The following is a 20,000-nucleotide window of genomic DNA, read 5'->3' as shown; positions in this document are numbered from 1 at the left end:
AGGGGGTCAGTCCACCATCTCAGGGGGTCAGTCGACCATCTCAGGGGGTCAGTCCACCATCTCAGGGGGTCAGTCCACCATCTCAGGGGGTCAGTCCACCATCTCAGGGGGTCAGTCCACCATCTCAGGGGGTCAGTCCACCATCTCAGGGGGTCAGTCCACCATCTCAGGGGGTCAGTCCACCATCTCAGGGGGTCAGTCGACCATCTCAGGGGGTCAGTCCACCATCTCAGGGGGTCAGTCGACCATCTCAGTGGGTCAGTGGACCATCTCAGGGGGTCAGTCCACCATCTCAGGGGGTCAGTCGACCATCTCAGGGGGTCAGTCCACCATCTCAGGGGGTCAGTCCACCATCTCAGGGGGTCAGTCCACCATCTCAGGGGGTCAGTCCACCATCACAAGGGGCAGTCCACCATCTCAGGGGGTCAGTCCACCATCTCAGGGGGTCAGACGACCATCTCAGGGGGTCAGTCCACCATCTCAGGGGGTCAGTCGACCATCTCAGGGGGTCAGTCCACCATCTCAGGGGGTCAGTCCACCATCTCAGGGGGTCAGTCCACCATCTCAGGGGGTCAGTCCACCATCTCAGGGGGTCAGTCCACCATCACAAGGGGCAGTCCACCATCTCAGGGGGTCAGTCCACCATCTCAGGGGGTCAGACGACCATCTCAGGGGGTCAGTCCACCATCTCAGGGGGTCAGTGGACCATCTCAGGGGGTCAGTCCACCATCTCAGGGGGTCAGTCCACCATCTCAGGGGGTCAGTCCACCATCTCAGGGGGTCAGTCGACCATCTCAGGGGGTCAGTCCACCATCTCAGGGGGTCAGTCAACCATCTCAGGGGGTCAGTCGACCATCTCAGGGGGTCAGTCCACCATCTCAGGGGGTCAGTCCACCATCTCAGGGGGTCAGTCCACCATCTCAGGGGGTCAGTCGGCCATCTCAGGGGGTCAGTCCACCATCTCAGGGGGTCAGTCCACCATCTCAGGGGGTCAGTCCACCATCTCAGGGGGTCAGTCCACCATCTCAGGGGGTCAGTCCACCATCTCAGGGAGTCAGTCCACCATCTCAGGGGGTCAGTCCACCATCTCAGGGAGTCAGTCCACCATCTCAGGGGGTCAGTCCACCAGTAACACCACCAACGTCTCAGTTGTGTTTGTGGATGAGTTAAAATATGTGAAACGCACACGGCTAAATTGATGAGTTCACTGAGGGGGAGTAAGACGAGGGTTGGTTGGAGGTAAACTTTCAAATGAATTGACATTTAAAGTTGTCAATCAAAAATATATTTACCTAGAGATCGACGGCTGTTTAGACAGTTTCATTATTCAGTGATACAAGCGTGTGTTTCGTGAAGAATATCACTACACACTGGCAATATATATAGTGATAGTGTAGTAACAAGTATATATGTGTAGTATTGTCCAGTACTTGACTCTGGTGTTGTGATAGTGTAGTAACAAGTATATATGTGTAGTATTGTCCAGTACTTGACTCTGGTGTTGTGATAGTGTAGTAACAAGTATATATGTGTAGAATTGTCCAGTACTTGACTCTGGTGTTGTGATAGTGTAGTAACAAGTATATATGTATAGTATTGTTCAGTACTTGACTCTGGTGTTGTGATAGTGTAGTAACAAGTATATATGTGTAGTATTGTCCAGTACTTGACTTTGGTATTGTGATAGTGTAGTAACAAGGATATATGTGTAGTATTGTCCAGTACTTGACTCTGGTGTTGTGATAGTGTAGTAACAAGTATACATGTGTAGTATTGTCCAGTACTTGACTCTGGTGTTGTGATAGTGTAGTAACAAGTATACATGTGTAGTATTGTCCAGTACTTGACTCTGGTGTTGTGATAGTTTAGTAATAAGTATATATGTGTAGTATTGTCCAGTACTTGACTCTGGTGTTGTGATAGTGTAGTAACAAGTATACATGTATAGTATTGTCCAGTACTTGACTCTGGTGTTGTGATAGTGTAGTAACAAGTATATATGTGTAGTATTGTCCAGTACTTGACTCTGGTGTTGTGATAGTGTAGTAACAAGTATACATGTGTTGTATTGTCCAGTACTTGACTCTGGTGTTGTGATAGTGTAGTAACAAGTATACATGTGTAGTATTGTCCAGTACTTGACTCTGGTGTTGTGATAGTGTAGTAACAAGTATACATGTGTAGTATTGTCCAGTACCACAGGAGCTAAAACACAGTTTCATGATGTTTTTTTCATTCTATATCTTCATGTTAAACTTCTATTTGTTTCATGTATTATTTGTTTCGTTTCTTGTTGTAATAATTTGTTCCCCAGAAGGAAAGTGACGTTAAGTGAATGTTTTCCTGGAGTCACAGAACTATGTTGTGTCTGCTGAGGCGGAACAATCTTGTTCTGTGTTTTCTGACTCGACTCCCGGTTGGATTCCACCCTTTAAAACACTAACTTACTTTTCCGAAGCCACTCCCGGAACATCCCCTCAGAGTCCTTCAGAAGTCGGATTATTTTCCTGCGCGACTCAAATTCCATTTGTCAGCAGCGGCGAGTTCACGGTCGACGTGTCGCGTTTGAACCCGAGCTCTGGGTCTGATGGTATCTTCTTGTGTCTCCTCAGCTCCCTGTGGAGGTCACCTCACCGGCTCCGAGGGCACCGTCCTGTCGCCCAACTACCCTCGCAACTACACCCAGGGCCAGAGCTGCGTCTACGACATCTTCGTGCCGGGCGACTACGGTGAGCGCGTCCACATCTCCCGGTGCATTGTGGGAAGTCTGCCTCGAGCCAGAGATATCTGCTGCTCTCCGTTATCCCGGGACGGGAGGACGAGATGAAGCTCTTCACGGGTGACAGAGTCCGTAAAACAAAACACTTGCCGTGTGTTTTATTTGTGCCGAGGCCAGAAACCATAAAGTTCCGTCGAGCGACTCTCGACGCTCCCGGTTTGTTGGACGTTTTTTCTTCTGGGCTCGAGAGGAAGATTGTTTTGTTACGACGACGATGTTGAAGGAAAGATCTAGTGATGGTTGAGATATTGATATGAGAGGCTCTGATGAGAGTCCGGTTCTCTGAGTGTCTACTGGGTTCCTACCTGGTCAGGTGTTCCTGGTCCGTCCAAGAGGAGGAGGCATGGACTGGAGATCTAGTGGTGCTCTTAGGTTAGGTTAGGTTAGGTTAGGTTAGGTTAGGTTAGGTTAGGTTAGGTTAGGTTAGGTTAGGTTAGGTTAGGTTAGGTTAGGTTAGGTTAGGTAGAACTTTATTGATCCCTCAGGAGGTCTCCTTCGGGAAATTGATTTTTTCCAATTAGACACAGCAATACAGCAATTATTCATAAAATTCCGAACAAGAACAAAGAGAAATAAAGAGAAAGAACAGTAAGACCAGTTTGAAAGAAGTCTTGACCTGATGCTAACATAAGTTCGTCTCTGCTCGTGAAGTATGTTGAGAAAACTATGTAAGAAAACCCAAAGACGACGCAATTTCTTGAGCTGGTTCCCTGATGGAGTTGACATGGGGGTGGGTTGAGACCATTAGAAAGATCAACTACCGTAACGTCCAGAAGCACCTGGAGGTCGTTCAGACAATTCCAGGAGTTTCCTCTTGGATGGAAGCGCGACCGTCTGTGTGTTCGTTGCAGTAACAGCTGTTGCTGTGAAAGAAACGATGTCTTCGTAAAGTCAGACTCAGTGGTGAAGTTCTAAAAGGATCGTTCACCCAGAACTCCCTTTCATATCGGAGGTTGAAGATGGACGTCACAGACGAAAAAAAATGCTTATAGAAGTTTATTTTTGGACGAAGACAAGAGAACACGGTTCGCGACCGTACATGTTTGCTCTCAACTCTACAAGGACCAGATTACTCTGAGAATAAGAGCAGAAGATGCCGACCCTTGACAGAGACGTTGAGTTTCTAGATTGATCTTCTCACAATAGTTTGATAAAGTATTTCCCAGATCTACACCGACCTGATCCTGGAGCAGATTAATAGAAGAAGTCTAGGAGAGAGTATAGTAAATGTGGGGAATTGCACCTGTGACCTCTTCTCTGAGTCCAGGGTGTCCACCAGCTGTCACCTGGCTAGCTGGGATCACAGATCCTGAAGGCCACTTGCACTCGAGTGCGAACCTAAAACCTCATAATTGGATCATGAGCCGTAGATCTCGGGAGGGATTGAGGAATATGAAAGTGTGTCGACGCCTCACATCTATAATTCAGGGCTGATCTCCACGAGACCTTCACGTAAACCACTTTTGTATCGCAGATTAACACTGGCTGTGATGATCTTCTCTGACAGCCGGGATCCGCCGGCGCCACTTCCCTGCGCTCACGAGGTGCCGAACCCCCAGGATTCTTCAAGTTTCTATAAATATTACATGGCGGCGCCGGCGCCAGCTTTAACTGCCCACAAAAGCGTAATGGAGTGTACGAGGCGCCGCGTCCTCGCCTCGGCGCCGGGAATGTGTTCAGGGCCGCGGAGGCCGTCGCAGAGTCGCACTAATGACAAACACTCGCGCCGCGCCTTAAGTGGAAATGTATATATTTTCCGAGCGACTCGTGCAAAACAAGTGGGATTCGCCGCCGCAGTGGAGCGCCGGGAAGATCCAGGACTGCGGCTCCTGCGACACAAACTTCTGTATCATCCAATTTATGTGGCTGAGGTTTTACAAGAGCAATGTGAACTCCAGCCAGAGCCGTAAATTCTCTCTTATCCACTCGACGACCGCCGCGTGTAAAACAAGCTTTTTATTTCTCTTCTGCTTACAGGGAGATCAATAAAAGTGATCTCGCTCAGAGTTGGATATTAAAAATAAAACCAGAGATTTATCGCTGCGTTTTATCAGCGTTTGCTGAAAGTATTTGAGTTAAAAAAAAAGAGTTTTTTTTCCTGATCTGGTCACATTTTCACGATCATGACACTCATCAGGGTTTTTATTTAAGAAAGTTTGTATTTGACGAATCCACGATATCGTTAATTAACTTTGATTCTTAATGATTCTTCAATGTTGACGTGAAGATGTGATTCAATCGTTTTTAAATGATCGTAAATATTTGTAAAATGATTTAATTCATCTTCTCATGACCATCTTCGTTGGCTTTCGGGAGCCGGGGCCTCAAGGCAGCAGCTTTAACATGACACACAGGCATTGTCTGGGACCCCGAGGTGTTCCCACGCCAGCAGACAGACAAGAATGTCCTGAATCTCTTCCTGGTGCGACATTGATCAATTATTTAAAAATAATCTATAACTGTTTATGTGTCTTTACCTTCTCGCACAGAGTTGTGTTGTTTTCATGTGTCATGACAGGCACGTTGTGTTCATCATCGTCTTGTATGGACTCACGTGTCGCTGAAGAAACGATGAATCTGGAGTCAGGTCTTCAGGTTCAAGGTTCTCTAACGATTCCTTCCCTGGTGTGAACCTGGAGGAACATCTCGTCCTCAGATCTCCTCGGTTCTGACACGACACCTCCTGCTCAGACGCGCCTAAAATAAGCAGTTTTTCCGCATCATTAGGTGGAACCACTTTTAACGCGATGACATGCGTGGAGTCTCAGAAGTGGAAGGTTCTGGCAACCACCTGCTGGTGACGCTGTCAGGCGGTGTCAGGTGGGCGGGTCCTCGTGGCCCCTGTGGAAGCAAGATATAATGACTAGCAAATGAAAGGGACCTGTGAACATGCAGTGTTGACGCCGAAGATGAAGAAATAAATGTGAAGCATGATCCAGTAATAGATAAACAAACATAATCTTGATGGATCCCATCACGATACAAGTCTGGTGGAAGGACCAGGAACCTCAGCCCCTCGAGCGCTGTCATCTGTCATCTGTCATCTGTCATCTGTCATCTGTCATCGTCGTTTTACGTCACGGAGTCGCTCCGACAACCTTTGCGTCTCCGCTGTGTCAGAGCCACACATGAGTGTGTGATGTTGACACCGGCGTCAGAAGGTCCTCAGAACTGCTCCGATGGTTCCAGGACTCTTTCTATATCTGGAAGAATATCAACCGAAAGTTCAGCGACTTTGAAAAGTTCACAAAAAGAATGACGCACACTCCAGTAAAGTTCACTCGCTGTGTGTTCTCTTGTCGCTGCTCGTCCGGAACCAACTGGCCCTCGCTGGGTGGGGCTGATAAAGGCTGAGTTCTAGGTGGAGACCAGGTCAAAACACCTGCCATTACTGAGATCGATCTGCTGCGGTGGAGAAATCAAGGTCCTGCTGTCTTCTCACTGAGCTCTAGGGAGATCTGGAGAGTGAACGGATCATGGAATCCTATGATAACTCATGAACCGTCCATGTGCCGACGGTGACATGGTCCTGATCCTGGACCCCCTCAAACATGTTTGAAGATCCAACAAAACCTCCTGCCAAGTTCTCCGTCACCTGAAACGCTCGTGAACCACCGCAGGACGAGGTAGCCTCACTTAGCGCTCACTTAGCGCTGCAGGTACAGTTAGCAGTGGCGCAGCAAACTCTAGATAAAAAAGGTGATAAAAAAGATGATAAAAACGAGTCGGCGACGTTCCTTACGTCTCACTTCTTCTTCTGGCAGCCGTCACTTCCGAGCGGCTCCGACTCGTACATCATCTGTGAACTCCACTTATTTACTTTCAGGTGTCATTAAAGCCCGTGTGCATCTGTCTTAGCCTTTAATGTTTAATTATTCTGTCAGAAATAATGTCGCCGGTCGTTTTTCAAACCACAACCATGTGGTTTTGCTTCATCTCCCGGAGAAATGCATAATTCATGGCACCTCGGGCGCTGCTTTGCAAACATACGTACATACAGAGCTCATCAGGATTCCTATTGTTGCGCGGTTAGCCTGCTTTATTCTGTTTGCTTTGGCTTTTTGTGATTTAAGAACAGCCACTGCGGAGAAATATAACAGGAGCAGAATAAAAATGTGATTAAATATTCCGGCTCTGACAGAAGGAAACACAGTGCCGGCCTCCAGGGACTGAATAAACCTCCGTGGTTGAGTTCATAAACCCACTCCTCTCCTCATCTGGTAGTTAAAGTCGGTTTGTGGAGTCGCACCTCTGAACCCTGGGAGGCGGTGGAAGGTCGTTACCATGGTGACGTGTGGAGTCACGGGGGCAGCAGATTCAGCAGGAAGTCCAGACGTTCCTCTAACCAGCTTCATGATCTAGGTTAGGTTAGGTTAGGTAGAACTTTACTGATCCCTCAGGAGGTCTCAGGAGGTCTTCTTCGGGAACTAAAATTCTAAAAATCTAGATCTTCCCGGGGGGTCGTATCAGATGTTCAAGACACTTTAACGGAGTCTTTTCAACGCACTTCTCCGAGCCTCTACCACATGGAAATGCTTCTTACCCCTGGTAAGAACCAGGACCCCCTAGAAGAGCCTACTATGGGCTCCATGTCCCTGGTAGGGTCAAGCTTGACAAACGAGGAGCCCCTAAGGACCACCTCAGACCCATCCCACGGGGAACTGGCCTTAAAAATCCTTCTCCGATCCGGGAGTCGTTCTCCATCCTGGAATGATGTGTCACGTTGAGGCTTGAATTAAAGTTAGCCGTGACAAATGAGATAAATAATTACCATTTTATTTAAATGTAATCATTTCATGGAAGCAATAATCGAGTCAAAGTTTCTCCCTTCAGGGGATATAATCATTTCGTCGATAACCTTTGAAAGGAACTAATGGATGTAAGGCGCTAATTAATCCCAAATTTCCATTAAGATCGGACTGGAGATTGCGACTAGTCAATTATGAGCTTTTTTTTGGATGTTTTGCAGCTATTACACATTTGCTTGACTTGGCTCATTTAGCGGCGCCACAGTGGAGTCGCTCGTGGAGTTGACGGCGCCTCCTTCAGGGCGTTCATGACCCGGGACCGTCGACCCTGTCCAGACGGATCATGTGACACCTTTCAGGACTTGATTCTCCTGCTGACGGTTTAAAGGTCCAGGTACTGAACTGTAAAGGGAATAATCTTAAATTTACTTTTTAATCAAGAGTTTCAGAAATTGTTTTGCTTTCTATCAAATCATGACCAGAATGTTGATGCATTGCGTCTCAACATTTTCGGCTTCTGGAATATTCAAGACATGTTCTCTATATTTCTGTAGAATCCTTTTTTATTATTATAATCAACCTATAAATATTTAAGGTATTTGTTCATTTTTGTGTTGCAATTCAACTTCTGGCCTCTAGATGGCAGCAGTCATTACATCCTCCGCAGCTAAAGGAACATTGAAATCCCGCAAAATCCTTCCAATGACTGAGGATGAGAGGATACAGTGGACTAAAGCAGCTTTTAAAGCTGATGTTTGGACAGATTTTAACTTTTTAATTTCTATTAATTCAACCAAAATAGAGTGAAGTAATTATGACACAATTATGAAAGTGTATGGAAATATATCTTTGGCGTCATTGGTTTATCGTAGATGTCAGTCCAACAGGATGATCGCGAATCACGAACGTTGACGATGTGACGTCAAACTTATTAACACAGGAATCGTAAATCACTGCAGCCTCGGTTTTCAAAGACCAGAACGTATTCGATGTAACTGATGAGTTTGTTCACTAACTCATGTCGTGCCAGACGCTCAGGGCTCGTTTTGTTTCCTGGTGTTCAGCTCTGGACATCTTTACTGCTCAACATTGATCTGCTGGTGTCGGGGGTTCTGTCCTCAGGGCGCTCCAGCTTCTTCTTCGGTGCCTCCCTGGTTGGCTAATCGGGAGGAGGTCCCAGGGCCGACGCGAGCGAAGGTTTCTGTAGAACATGACAACGACAGTAATGGAACCTGTTGATACATGGATATGACTGCGGCGTCACGAGAAGGTTCTGGAGAGACGTTGATGATGATTCTCTGACTAGAAGTGTGTGTGAGAGACACAGACGATGGAGGCCGATGATGACTTGTAATGAGGGCAGCTACAGTAAGTACCGCTGAGAGTCTTCACACAGACGTGGCCCCGGGGACTCATTGTTGACTCGTCAGTTCACTGGAGAGTGAGATTGAGCCCGAGGCGGAGAACACGACACACCAGACCTCACACCTCGTGCAGCACTTCTTCGTCCTGGTGTCTGGAGTGTGATCCTCGTGAGTACCTCACAGGTGCCACCGGTAATGAGATCCCAGCACGGCTGCAAAACCCCTTTGGACCCCATGGTGTCACTCAAGGACATTAAGTGGTGAACCAGCGACTACAAAAGAAAGAAAGAAAACATTGATAAAGACATGTCTCTTGTTCAACACTGAAGAAAACTGACCGGAAACTGTTTCCTTCAACTGAGAAAAATCTCAAAATTTAGGAAAATGTTGTCACAACATGATCTGGATCTTATAATCCATGCGTTTGTATCTTCTCGTCTGGACTATTGTAACAGTTTGTTTTCATGTCTTAACAAGAAGGATGTGTCTCGCCTGCAGTTCATACTAAACTCTGCAGCCAGAATTCTGAGCTGCTCTAGTAGAAGAACTCACATTTCTCCTTCAAACTCTTCACTGGCTGCTCTAGTAGAAGAACTCACATTTCTCCTTCAAACTCTTCACTGGCTGCTAGTTTCTTTCAGGACCATTTTAAAATTCTGGTTCTTACTTTCAGATCTATTCATGGTCAGACCTTCCATCAGTGATCTGATCCAGACTTACACCCCAGCTCGGGCTCTGAGGTCTGTGGATCAGAATCTACTGATGGTTCCTGAACAGACTGTTGCTCCTAAGCTTTGGAAGCATCTCTGTGTTTGATGATCTACTGACTCCTTCAAGAAACATCTGTGTTTGATGATCTACTGACTCCTTCAAGAAACATCTTAAAACATTTTTATTCGTTCAGGCTTTTCCTTGATTTTCTGGAACTCCTGTTGTGTTATCAGTTTTATCTTGATCTTTAAAGTATATACTTTATTGAATATTGTTTTGATTGTTTAAGCGCTTTGTGACCCTGGTCTGGAAAAGCGCTGTATAAATAAATATTACTTACTTACTTACTTACTTACAAACTTTGTATCCGTCATCGTGTGTCTCGAAGGACTGGTGGTCCGTCCGTGGTGTCTGCCCCTTTTCCCCTGACTAGCTGGGACGTCTTCCAGCACCTTTTTCTTCCTCCTAACACATTGTGCCGCATCACGCCTGTTGCTTTAATTCACAGCTTCATCTCATATTCCATTATCCAGACCCTTGGACGTGTCCCCTCAAGGCCGGGACTCGCTTCCCGCCTCACGCCGCAGATGCAAATTGACCGAAAAGTGCATAAATGTAAAAGACGGAGCTTTAAGTGTGTCGCTCACGGCTCCATAAAAAAGCTCTTAACGGCGAGTTTTTTTTTAATGTTGCAGCTTCGCCGCATGATCGACGTCACTTTGACGGCGGGAGTCGAACTATGGAGTCGAACTCTGGAGTCAAACTCTGGAGATGAAGTCTGGAGTCGAACTCTGGAGTCGAACTCTGGAGTCGAACTCTGGAGTCGAACTCTGGAGTCGAACTATGGAGTCAAACTCTGGAGTCGAAGTCTGGAGTCGAACTCTGGAGTCGAAATCTGGAGTCGAACTATGGAGTCGAACTATGGAGTCGAACTATGGAGTCGAACTCTGGAGACGAACTCTGGAGTCGAACTATGGAGTCAAACTCTGGAGTCGAAGTCTGGAGTCGAACTCTGGAGTCGAAATCTGGAGTCGAACTATGGAGTCGAACTATGGAGTCGAACTCTGGAGTCGAACTCTGGAGTCGAACTATGGAGTCAAACTCTGGAGTCGAAGTCTGGAGTCGAACTCTGGAGTCGAACTATGGAGTCGAACTATGGAGTCAAGCGTCTCAATTATATTTACAGGAAAATAACAATTTTTACAATGTAACTGGCAACATTTAACACTCACTACGAAACTCTACTTTATTTTAAGTTTTCTTGAATCCTAATTTAGCTTCGTCACAAAATTCTCCTCATCCTCTTTTTTTTGGAACAATGGAAAAACAACCTGGTACTGTAGGAGCGTCACCACTAGGGGGCGTATGGAAGACTTTTGTGACTACGACTCAGGTTCGGTTGTACAGGGAATCGAAACATTCAACAGAATCAGAATCACAAAGTTTTCTTGCCAGTGTTGTAAACACATCACAGGAATATGTTTTACAGAATCTAAAGAAACACTATCGTAATACTATACTTATAATATACTTGCAAATGTGATCGACTCACTTTTTCCAAATTCCTGTTTAGTTCTGACATCACTGGCAACAAAGGATTTCTGATTTTCTGACTCAAAATAAGCTCAAGAGAAATGGAACCGACCAGGTAGAGTCTGCGACGCCATCTTCAATTTCACTTCCCTCAGTGATCTGTGGATTTTCACGAAGAAACACTGAAGTGAACAAGACTGTGATGTCAGAGTTACTTGTTACTTGTTAGCAAGAGTTATTTTGCTCTGGATGATCTTTCATAAAGAAAACATCTTTGAGTGGAAATTCACCGTAGCTGAGAAAATGAAAGTAAAGATTTTTACCATGTCTAGTGTCAGGTTCTATTAGTTAGAACTGAACTTTTTAAAATAAATATTGTCCATGAACTGGTGTGGAAGTGAAAGTATTAGTAACAGTAACAGTATCAATCTTTACCTTTAAATACGACTGTGTTTATGATGTATTACCTCCGCCAAGACGGTTCTGTACTTTTATCATTTATATTTCCGTTCGCTGGAATAACAACAGATTTCAGGAAGAGGTGATGATTGGACACAAGTTTCTGTTCCACAATATTCAGTAACGGGTCGCATGGATGGTTGTTACGAGCCTGTTGCTGCTCGACTGTCCTGCAGAAGCTGCTGCATCTTCTCCAGCTTGTGGTCAGGAGTGGAGATGCATGGACTCCATGGACTTACTGACCGTGTATATTAAAAAACAAGAACCTGGATACGTGTAAGAAAGAGTAAAATGTCATATTATCCGTGGTTTTCCTGCAGCAGAGCTTCTTCAGCAGTCCAGTATTTCCTCAACTTCAAGTTGTTCTTGTGTTTCCGTGGAAGATTTATGAAGTCAGACCCTGAAGGCAGCACGAGTGGCTGAGAGATGTAGTCACACGTCCCCTGCCGATGCCACTAATTCAATCTCGCCGTGATAATGGCTCATGAAAAATATATGTGTCTGTGCTGACATACAATACTTGTGCTTTCTCTAAATGAGCCTTGTGTATGCTGTCAGCTCCCTCCATCTCCCAGGACCCGCTCACTGCCGAGCAAATACGACGAGAGGCTCTTCTATAATTCATGGGCAGGAGAGATGGTTTCTCGGCGCCGTCTTACTTCACCGTCTTCTCTTTGAATCACGTCCGCGGTGGATGTGATTGGAAATTGTTCCGTGTAACAAGTAGGAACGAAGCTCCGTGGACGACGCTGACATGTAGACGTACGAAGGTGAACACAATCTTGACGTTACAGACGAGCTTCACGATGACAACTGAGCCCCAGTCGCTACATTAAAATGAATAAACATCTTTGTCTAGAACTCTGTTAGATTCAAATTATTATATACTATACGTATACGCCATACTTAAATTAATGCTAAAAGATAATCAAAATATAAAGTATAAATTACTCGCTTGATCTAAGAGCTTAAACGTTTGACTACACATTCACAATCAACATCCACTCAGACTGATCCACTGGTTCAAGACAAGCTTGGATCAGGATTAGATACGACACCAGTTATTTAAAACATCTGTTTATCTGCCAATCACACCTTAAATCGTAGATCAAAGAACGAAGCAAGACACATCCGGGAAAGGGGGGATAAAAGACGGAAACCGAGAACATTTGAATGATTAGATTACAAGAAAACAAATCAGGATGTCTCTCAATGGGGGATCGGGACACAGGGAAGTTAAAGGGACCATTTGGCCGGAAAGAGACGACCTCCCGGACGGGAAATTTGCCTTGAAATTTAGTTGCCAGTTTTTCACTGCTGTGTTCTTCTGTGCAATGACAATAAAGAAAGTCTAAAGTCTAATCTTCATGTCACGTGCACGCGACATGAAGATTCGTTTTTTCAGATTTTGTGAATTGAAATAGTGAATTGAGTGTGTGGTCGACTCACTTCTCTAAGTGCACTGCTTTACAGTACACTGTAAGACAGTGCACTTACTTGTGCAGTGCTCAAATGTAGTTCTGTCTCAAATCGAACACTTACAGGAAATGACTCGACAGCTTTTTCTTCTACTTTTTAACACTGATTTAAACCAGTCGTTGAAACACTATCGTCGACACTTGACAACAATTCTCTACAATAGAAACAAGTTGTGTTTCATTGTGTTATTGTTGTTGTTCTGTGGTAAAAATGAGTGTTTTCTCGAGACATTTACGCCGGCATCTGCTCCGGAGACGCGTCGTCAGTGACTTACCTCTACACATCTACGTCTGTAGGCGCTTGAGTGTGCATAGTGCACTACATTTTCGCACACTGCTCAGTGTGTGAATGCACTTGTGTACTTGAAATATGAAGTGTGAGTGTGAAAGCGCCGCGGTTTGGGAAACATGTCAAGACTCCATTTCCATGATGGCCTTCAAAACTGTGCTTCAGTGAGAGACTGTTGGCGTCACAGATGCTACCATCTTATGCAGCCTGTCCCAGCTAGTTAGGGTCGGGAGAAACCGTCTCCATCCAGTCAGAGCCCACAGAGACAAGCATTCTGCTGAGGATTCAAAGTAGTCGATCAACGTCTGTCGGTTCTTGGACAGCGGGAGGAAACCAGAGGCCTGTACGGAGGCAGTGGTGCGAGCCCACCTACTGCCCCCCCTGATGACCCCTCTGATGACCCCTCTACTGCCCCCTCTGATGACCCCCCTGATGACCATGAGAAGAAGATGATGTGACCCCTCCATGCACAAATAATTTCCTCACACATAAAAGCGTGAGCCAGTAATGAGGAGTCATTTAGCGCCTCGCTGACGCTCCACTGCGAAGCACCGATGAACCTCCATACGTGCCGGCGTATAAATAATGTAAACACAAAGCAAATGTTTGCGTGGTCGCCTGCGTTGTTACACCTGTTTAATGAGCCGGCGGAACAGCATCTCACTCCGGAGCCGCTTCCATATGCAGGATAATCCGCCGCAGACGTGGCAACATCCCACTGTGGGATTCCTCGCCCGAGCACGTAGAGGAGTTTACAATAATCCATCAACTGCACCCACAGGCCATTGAAAACACACAACGCCATCCGGAGTCTGAGGCTCGCTCGCTCCATCCAATGGCGGCGGTGACTAAGACTGAGAGCGCCTTTGTGAGGCGATGACATTTCTCCTCCTCGTAACGATGCTATCTCAGAGCCGCGAGTCTGACAGCCGAGGACGCCGTCCCAGGACTGATCAAGAATCCCGACGCAACTTAAAAGCCGTCAGAGAACAAACAGGAGCGAGTCGGAGCGACGAGCTAATGTTGTCTGATCCCATATTCTCCCAGGTTTCTTCTCGTATGTTCACGTACGAGCTGTTAGGAAGTGTCAGGATCCGCAGAATATTAATCCACGTCTTTGTCGAGCGGAGACGAGCCGTTAGTCCAGAGCAGCAGGAGGCGCTGAGGAGTTGTTGTTTGAAAGCTGATTTCAGCTCAAATGATTTGATGAAAATATGCTTTAAAAATATCTGTTATTTCTGTAGTTTGGATCCACGTTTGGTCTCGTCCCGTGAACACAGAACACGAAACATGTTGCATGACATATATTCTCTTTGTTTTTATATCTATTTATATAAAACAACATGACAATTCCTTCGAAATTATGGAAGGAAAACATTTAAATGTATTTTATAATTATAAGTAAGTCATTTATATGAGAGAAGTGTTTGAGAATAATTTGCAAATGTTTCTCAAAACACTTTTATATTATTTTGTAATTTTGCTTATTAAATGACAATTAAAAAAATATATATAATGTAACAAGAATTATGTTTAGTTTATTGAAAAACTATTTGTCATGAAAAACATATTTTTAATGTGGAGTAAATAATTACAAATAATAAATCAATATCAGTTTAATACGTCCTTTCAAAGACATTATAAATATATATTTAAAATTAATTATGTTTAATATAATGAAGAATTATTCGAAATTTGTCAATAATAAAGAAAAATAGTTTCTAATATTTTATTCATTTTATATTTTAACATGAGGTAAAGAGTTATGACTGTAAAATGAAAGTAATTATTTTTAAATACACGCAACATCATGGACTTGCAGTGACTCCACAGTCGCCGCATGACTCCGAGCGGATCAAAGGAGTGTGTTATCTCCTCCACAACCTTCACAAACACACATTTGCATCATTGTGTTGCAAAGTCGCAGTTTTCTGATGCAACATCCGACGGTTCCAACCTGTTTACAGGTAGAAAAACACGAGCTCTGCACCATATGCTCGCGCTTCTGCTCCACGAGAAGAAGTTTAAACTACTGTCCCCTGAGGGACCTTTGAATCGCCGGGGGCCCTCATAAACACCGTGTTCTTGGGGGGCCGGTCTTCCAGGCACAGCTGTGACAATTGGAGCTTCAAACACAATCCTCGGTTACACTGTTGAGGTTTTTAGTGTTTTTAATGAGGAAGCAGATGGAAATGAAAACTTTTAAACAGTATTTTCATTATCGACCGCCTGAGGTTTCATGTTTTCAGGGAACGTGGAGTTCACCGAGGGGTGCTCGTCGCAGTCGAGGCTGGTTGGGATGTCGATTTTTAAACATCTTTGCCATTTTATGAGTTTGATCCAAAGCAAAATTATGGTATTTTCTCAGCATCAGGTTTAGTCGTCAATTTTCTTTCACTAACATAAATACAGTCGCAGGGTTTAAACATCTCCAGCACTTACAGGTAAAACATGTGATCCCCGCTCAACTGTGTTCTCTGCAGCGTGTAACTGGTTTGACCTCCCAGTCATCAAGATGCCCAGGTCGTCCTAAGTGGCTTCTCCCTTGAGTCTCCCCAGATAACCCGGGTCACATGAGGTCGAGTCCAGCAGGGAGGAAACCAATGTCTGTTGTTTTGGTCACGATGACCAATGTAGCCTCGAGGCATCGTTCAAGAAATAATTTGGGATTTCATTTCAATCGGAATGAGAGCCGGTGGAGAGAGGCCAAGGCAGGAGTGATGGGTTCTCTCCTCCGGGTCGGAGTGGAGCTGCAGTGTTCTGGACCCACTACAGACCAGAGATTTATGGCGGCCGGCGTACAGTAGCAATCACCGAAAGATGATGGAACGAAAAGGTGGGTGTAGATCTTAGAAGCAAATTATGTTTTGACGTCTGTGATCGACCCAGAAGAACCTTTACTCCGGGTTCTGGCTACTCACTTTGCTGGCTCGCTTTTTATGCTGCAATCTTCGACCCTTTTATTGTCTGGTATAAATTAGTTTGATGGCGTTCCCTCGGCGTTCCAGCGTGTTCGGGTCCCATAGAATCACTAGAACATTAAAAGGGCTAATTTGTAGGCGATTTTATCTCAAAGGTATGTCCGGTGTCAGAGTCGACTCTAAGCGGTCCCTGGTTCCGTTGACCCACATGACAATGACGGCCTCAGAAGGATTCTGTCGCATCTACGGCCCACAGAGACGCGAGGGCGTCGCAGCGTCAGTTCCCCGTCACAGAAGAGGACGAGGGTAATTAGAAGATGAGAAATATTTACTGCCTCCAAGAACCGAGCTTTGAAGTGAAAATCTATATTTCAGTGCCAGACTTGGCTTGTGGTGCACAAGTGTTTGCTTCTTCTAGTCCTTTCTTCCTTTCATGACTCATGCTCTGCTCATCCATGTGATCGCCGTCGTAAGTGATTGATCCCGATTCACTGGATTCTGACGCTCAAGTGTAGTAAGTTTTGCTTTCATGTGAATGGACAGCCTTAGATTTTTATATATTAGTTTGTGAATTCAAGATCTTCCACTTCCAGAGTTACCTTCGAGGTGGAAATGTTCTGGACGCCTCCATCTTGAGGTTCCGGCGTCGGGCGAAGTCTAAGAGCAGAGATCAACGAAAGGATTAAACAATAATCAACTATTGTTTACAGCGTAGCCACAAGCCATGCTATTAGCGATAGCCATTTTCTTCATTCCTTTACCATGAATCTCTGATCCTGATTCACCACTCACTGGGTGACGCACTGGTTACAAGCTCTGGTTAGCGACCCACTGAACACGTCCAGGAGAGACTCAACATTGTACCAATGCTCGCCACTAGTCGACTCTGGTGAGGGTGTCTTCTGGATGCCTGCACACAGATCCAGGACTCACAGGAGATATTTTAGAGCCCAGTTAACCTGTGAACAAGTTTCTATTCCCTCAGACTAGTTAAAGGATCAAACATGACGTCACATCCGTCCCGAGTCTTATACTTCGATTTGTGGAGAAAGATGAACGATCCAGAGCCTGTACGGGTCACTTTATTCACCGCTTCAAGTCAAAGAAAATACAATCTTCTTATAACGATCAGGCCGGACCCCCTTCTTCTGGCGACTTCACAGATTGACAGTCCCGGACAGAACAGTCCTGAGCTGTAGAAGGCTCGCTGTATTTAAGTCAAATTTCCCGCTCAGTAGGTCGTCTTTTCCAGCCAAATTGTTCTTTCGAGTTCCCTGCGTCACCGGTCACCCGCTGAGGGAGCTCTTCCTGTAAATATAATTGTTCTAATGTCCTCGGGCGGGGGTCACATGTAGTGGGCGTTGTTTTTCCTGTTTTCTGCTTCCCCCCCTGGGGTGTCGCTGGCTTCGTCTTCCGTCTTTCGCTCCCCCCCCTCTGGGGTCTCGCCGGCTTCCTTCTTTGATATACATGTTAAGGTGTGATTTGCAGGCAAACAATGTTTGAATCTATATCCGTGTCATGACTATACTTCTGATCCGAGCTCGTCTCAAACCAGTAATCAGTGAGATTGTTGATTGTGAATGTGTGCAGACAAAAGTTTTGCCGCTTTTAGATTAAAACGAATAAATTGTACTTTATATGTTGATTATCTTTTAGCATTCATTTAGATATGGCGTTTATAACAATTTTAATCTAACACTAGTTCCAGGTGTCTTTACTGCAGCCCTTGGAACCTGTCCGCAGGAGAACCTTGGGAACGGGGTAGATGGTCCACATCGTGCACTGGTACTGTTCTGACCATCGGACCAGTTCTCTCCAGGAGATAAAGTTGTTTTGATACTTGAAGGCCTCCCTCTCCTAGAACACTGGTCATGGTTGGTGACTCTGATAGTTGAAACCCAAGTCATATTCCCAACACTCTTGGACTGGTGCAGTGCATCGTGGGATTCTGAGCATGTGTGGTCCGGTTGTCTGAGCGACGGGTTTAGGGTTTTGAAAAATAATGTTGATTAGCAAACACAACCCGGTGTTCACTGGTGTGGGCGTGAAATTTACGTACAAGTACATATTCAACAAGTAATCAGACTTAATTATGGAGCGAAGGTAATTGAAGAGAAAACATATGAAAATAACCTCAACTAATGTTTATTTACTCTTGACTCCGGCTCGGATGCTGGCGTGGGTGGTCTAATTAACCCACTTCCACGCTGGTCGGTGGGAGGAGATGTACGACCCCGAAGAGAAGGACTACATCTGGAGCTTGTCAGATCTGTAATGTTGGCTCTTGTCCTCAAACCAGCTCATCCACTGTAGGACATCTAGCAAGGAGATGACGTGAAACGTCTGCAAAGATAACTCACAACTTTGATCTCGGACCAACGATGAAGGTTTGTTGTGTCCGAGACCAAAACTAGACCCAAACCACCATCTTGTCATCGTTTTATTCCACTTATCCGGAGTAGGATCGCAGGGGCAGCATCTTCAGCAGGGAGACCAAGACCTTCATTATCAGCTAAGACATTCCCAGACCAACTGGGAGGTTCAGGGCGGTCGAAGGCAGGGAACCTGGAGATCCCATCCTTGGCTGTAGACACTAGCTCAAGGGTCGAATTACCATCTGGATCCACAGTCTTCCATCCACTGGCCCGGTGTATCTTATTTGACCACAGGTCAAGGTTCTCTGAGGACCAAGCCTCCTCCAGTGGACATGTTTCTCAGGAGCACTGAACCGTCAACACAGAGCCTGAGAGACTGAGACACATGGACCGGGAACATACAAAGGTCACTTCCTGAAGGAGAAGAACCGACGTTCCTTCTTCTGTGAGATGGATGGACGGATGAGTCGCTACAACAATACTGACGACATCAAAAGACTAAAGTTCTGGCTTTAATCGCATCTTAAAAACCCATCATCCCTTCCATCGTTTTCTTCGTTGCGTTCCTTTTGGGAACTCTCTAGGTGAGTGGACCTCCTGGACCTCCTGGAGTGTCCATCAGAAACGCATTATGAGGCCATTAAAGAAAAATGTAGACGTTTGCGAACATGAGTTCCTACAGAAGTGACACGTTTTCAAAGGGAATGTTTTGGTGAAGACATGTTTGTCTAACCAAGTTCTAAAAAAACAAGGTGTCAATCATCTCCTAGTTGGTCCAGGGAAGCGTGAAGTCTCTTGGTCGCTCCAGCGGTTCCTCGTGCAGACCTGCTGCTGGAGAACTTCATCTAACACAAAGAGACACTAAACCAGTGGAGACACACTTGCCCTTTAGCAACTATTTGCCTCCATAAGAGCTTTTAACTGTTTCCTCCGAACAGACGCCGCATCAGGTCGACTCAGACTTTGTGTTTGTTGGCGCCGGCGCCCCGAGGGGGTTCTGCCGGGTCCAATCACAGGCTGAGGAACAGGGACTTAAAAACACTGAGTAACAGCGTCGAGCCGTGGTTCTGGGTTTAAATCCCACTCGTGCAAACTTGAACAACATGAAAAACTCCCTCGTCACCTTCTTTTGAGAGAAACACCAGGAAAATGGATCGTGTGACATTTAAAGGGTTAAACATTCATGTTTTCTGAGTTATGACGCTTCTGGTCCAGAGTAACTTTTAAGAACATGAAGCTGCAGAGAAAAGTAATTTACGGAACTAAAGTTGTTTGTTTTCAGTTTCTCGAGGTCTCTGATGATCTTTCATCTGCAGCATGAGCTTCTGTGTTGAATTAATCGG

At 45.5% G+C, this 20,000-nt stretch overlaps 1 protein-coding gene across 1 annotated transcript in view; it reads left to right on the top strand.

Annotated features, from left to right (window-relative positions):
• The window catches only part of LOC148063047 (CUB and sushi domain-containing protein 3-like), a 414,667-nt gene that overhangs the window by 208,867 nt on the left and 185,800 nt on the right, over positions 1 to 20,000 (top strand). Inside the window, exon 31 of the mRNA XM_087812099.1 lies at positions 2,613 to 2,729. Coding sequence (XP_087668225.1) covers positions 2,613 to 2,729 — 117 coding nt within the window. The remainder of the gene's footprint in view (positions 1 to 2,612; positions 2,730 to 20,000) is intronic.

The sequence above is a fragment of the Callionymus lyra genome, chromosome 17, assembly GCF_982586985.1.
Source record: "Callionymus lyra chromosome 17, fCalLyr1.hap1.1, whole genome shotgun sequence".
NCBI classification, from domain to species: Eukaryota; Metazoa; Chordata; class Actinopteri; order Syngnathiformes; family Callionymidae; genus Callionymus; species Callionymus lyra.
The sequence above is the reverse complement of the archived record's forward strand: the minus strand, read 5'-3'. Positions and strand labels throughout refer to the sequence as shown.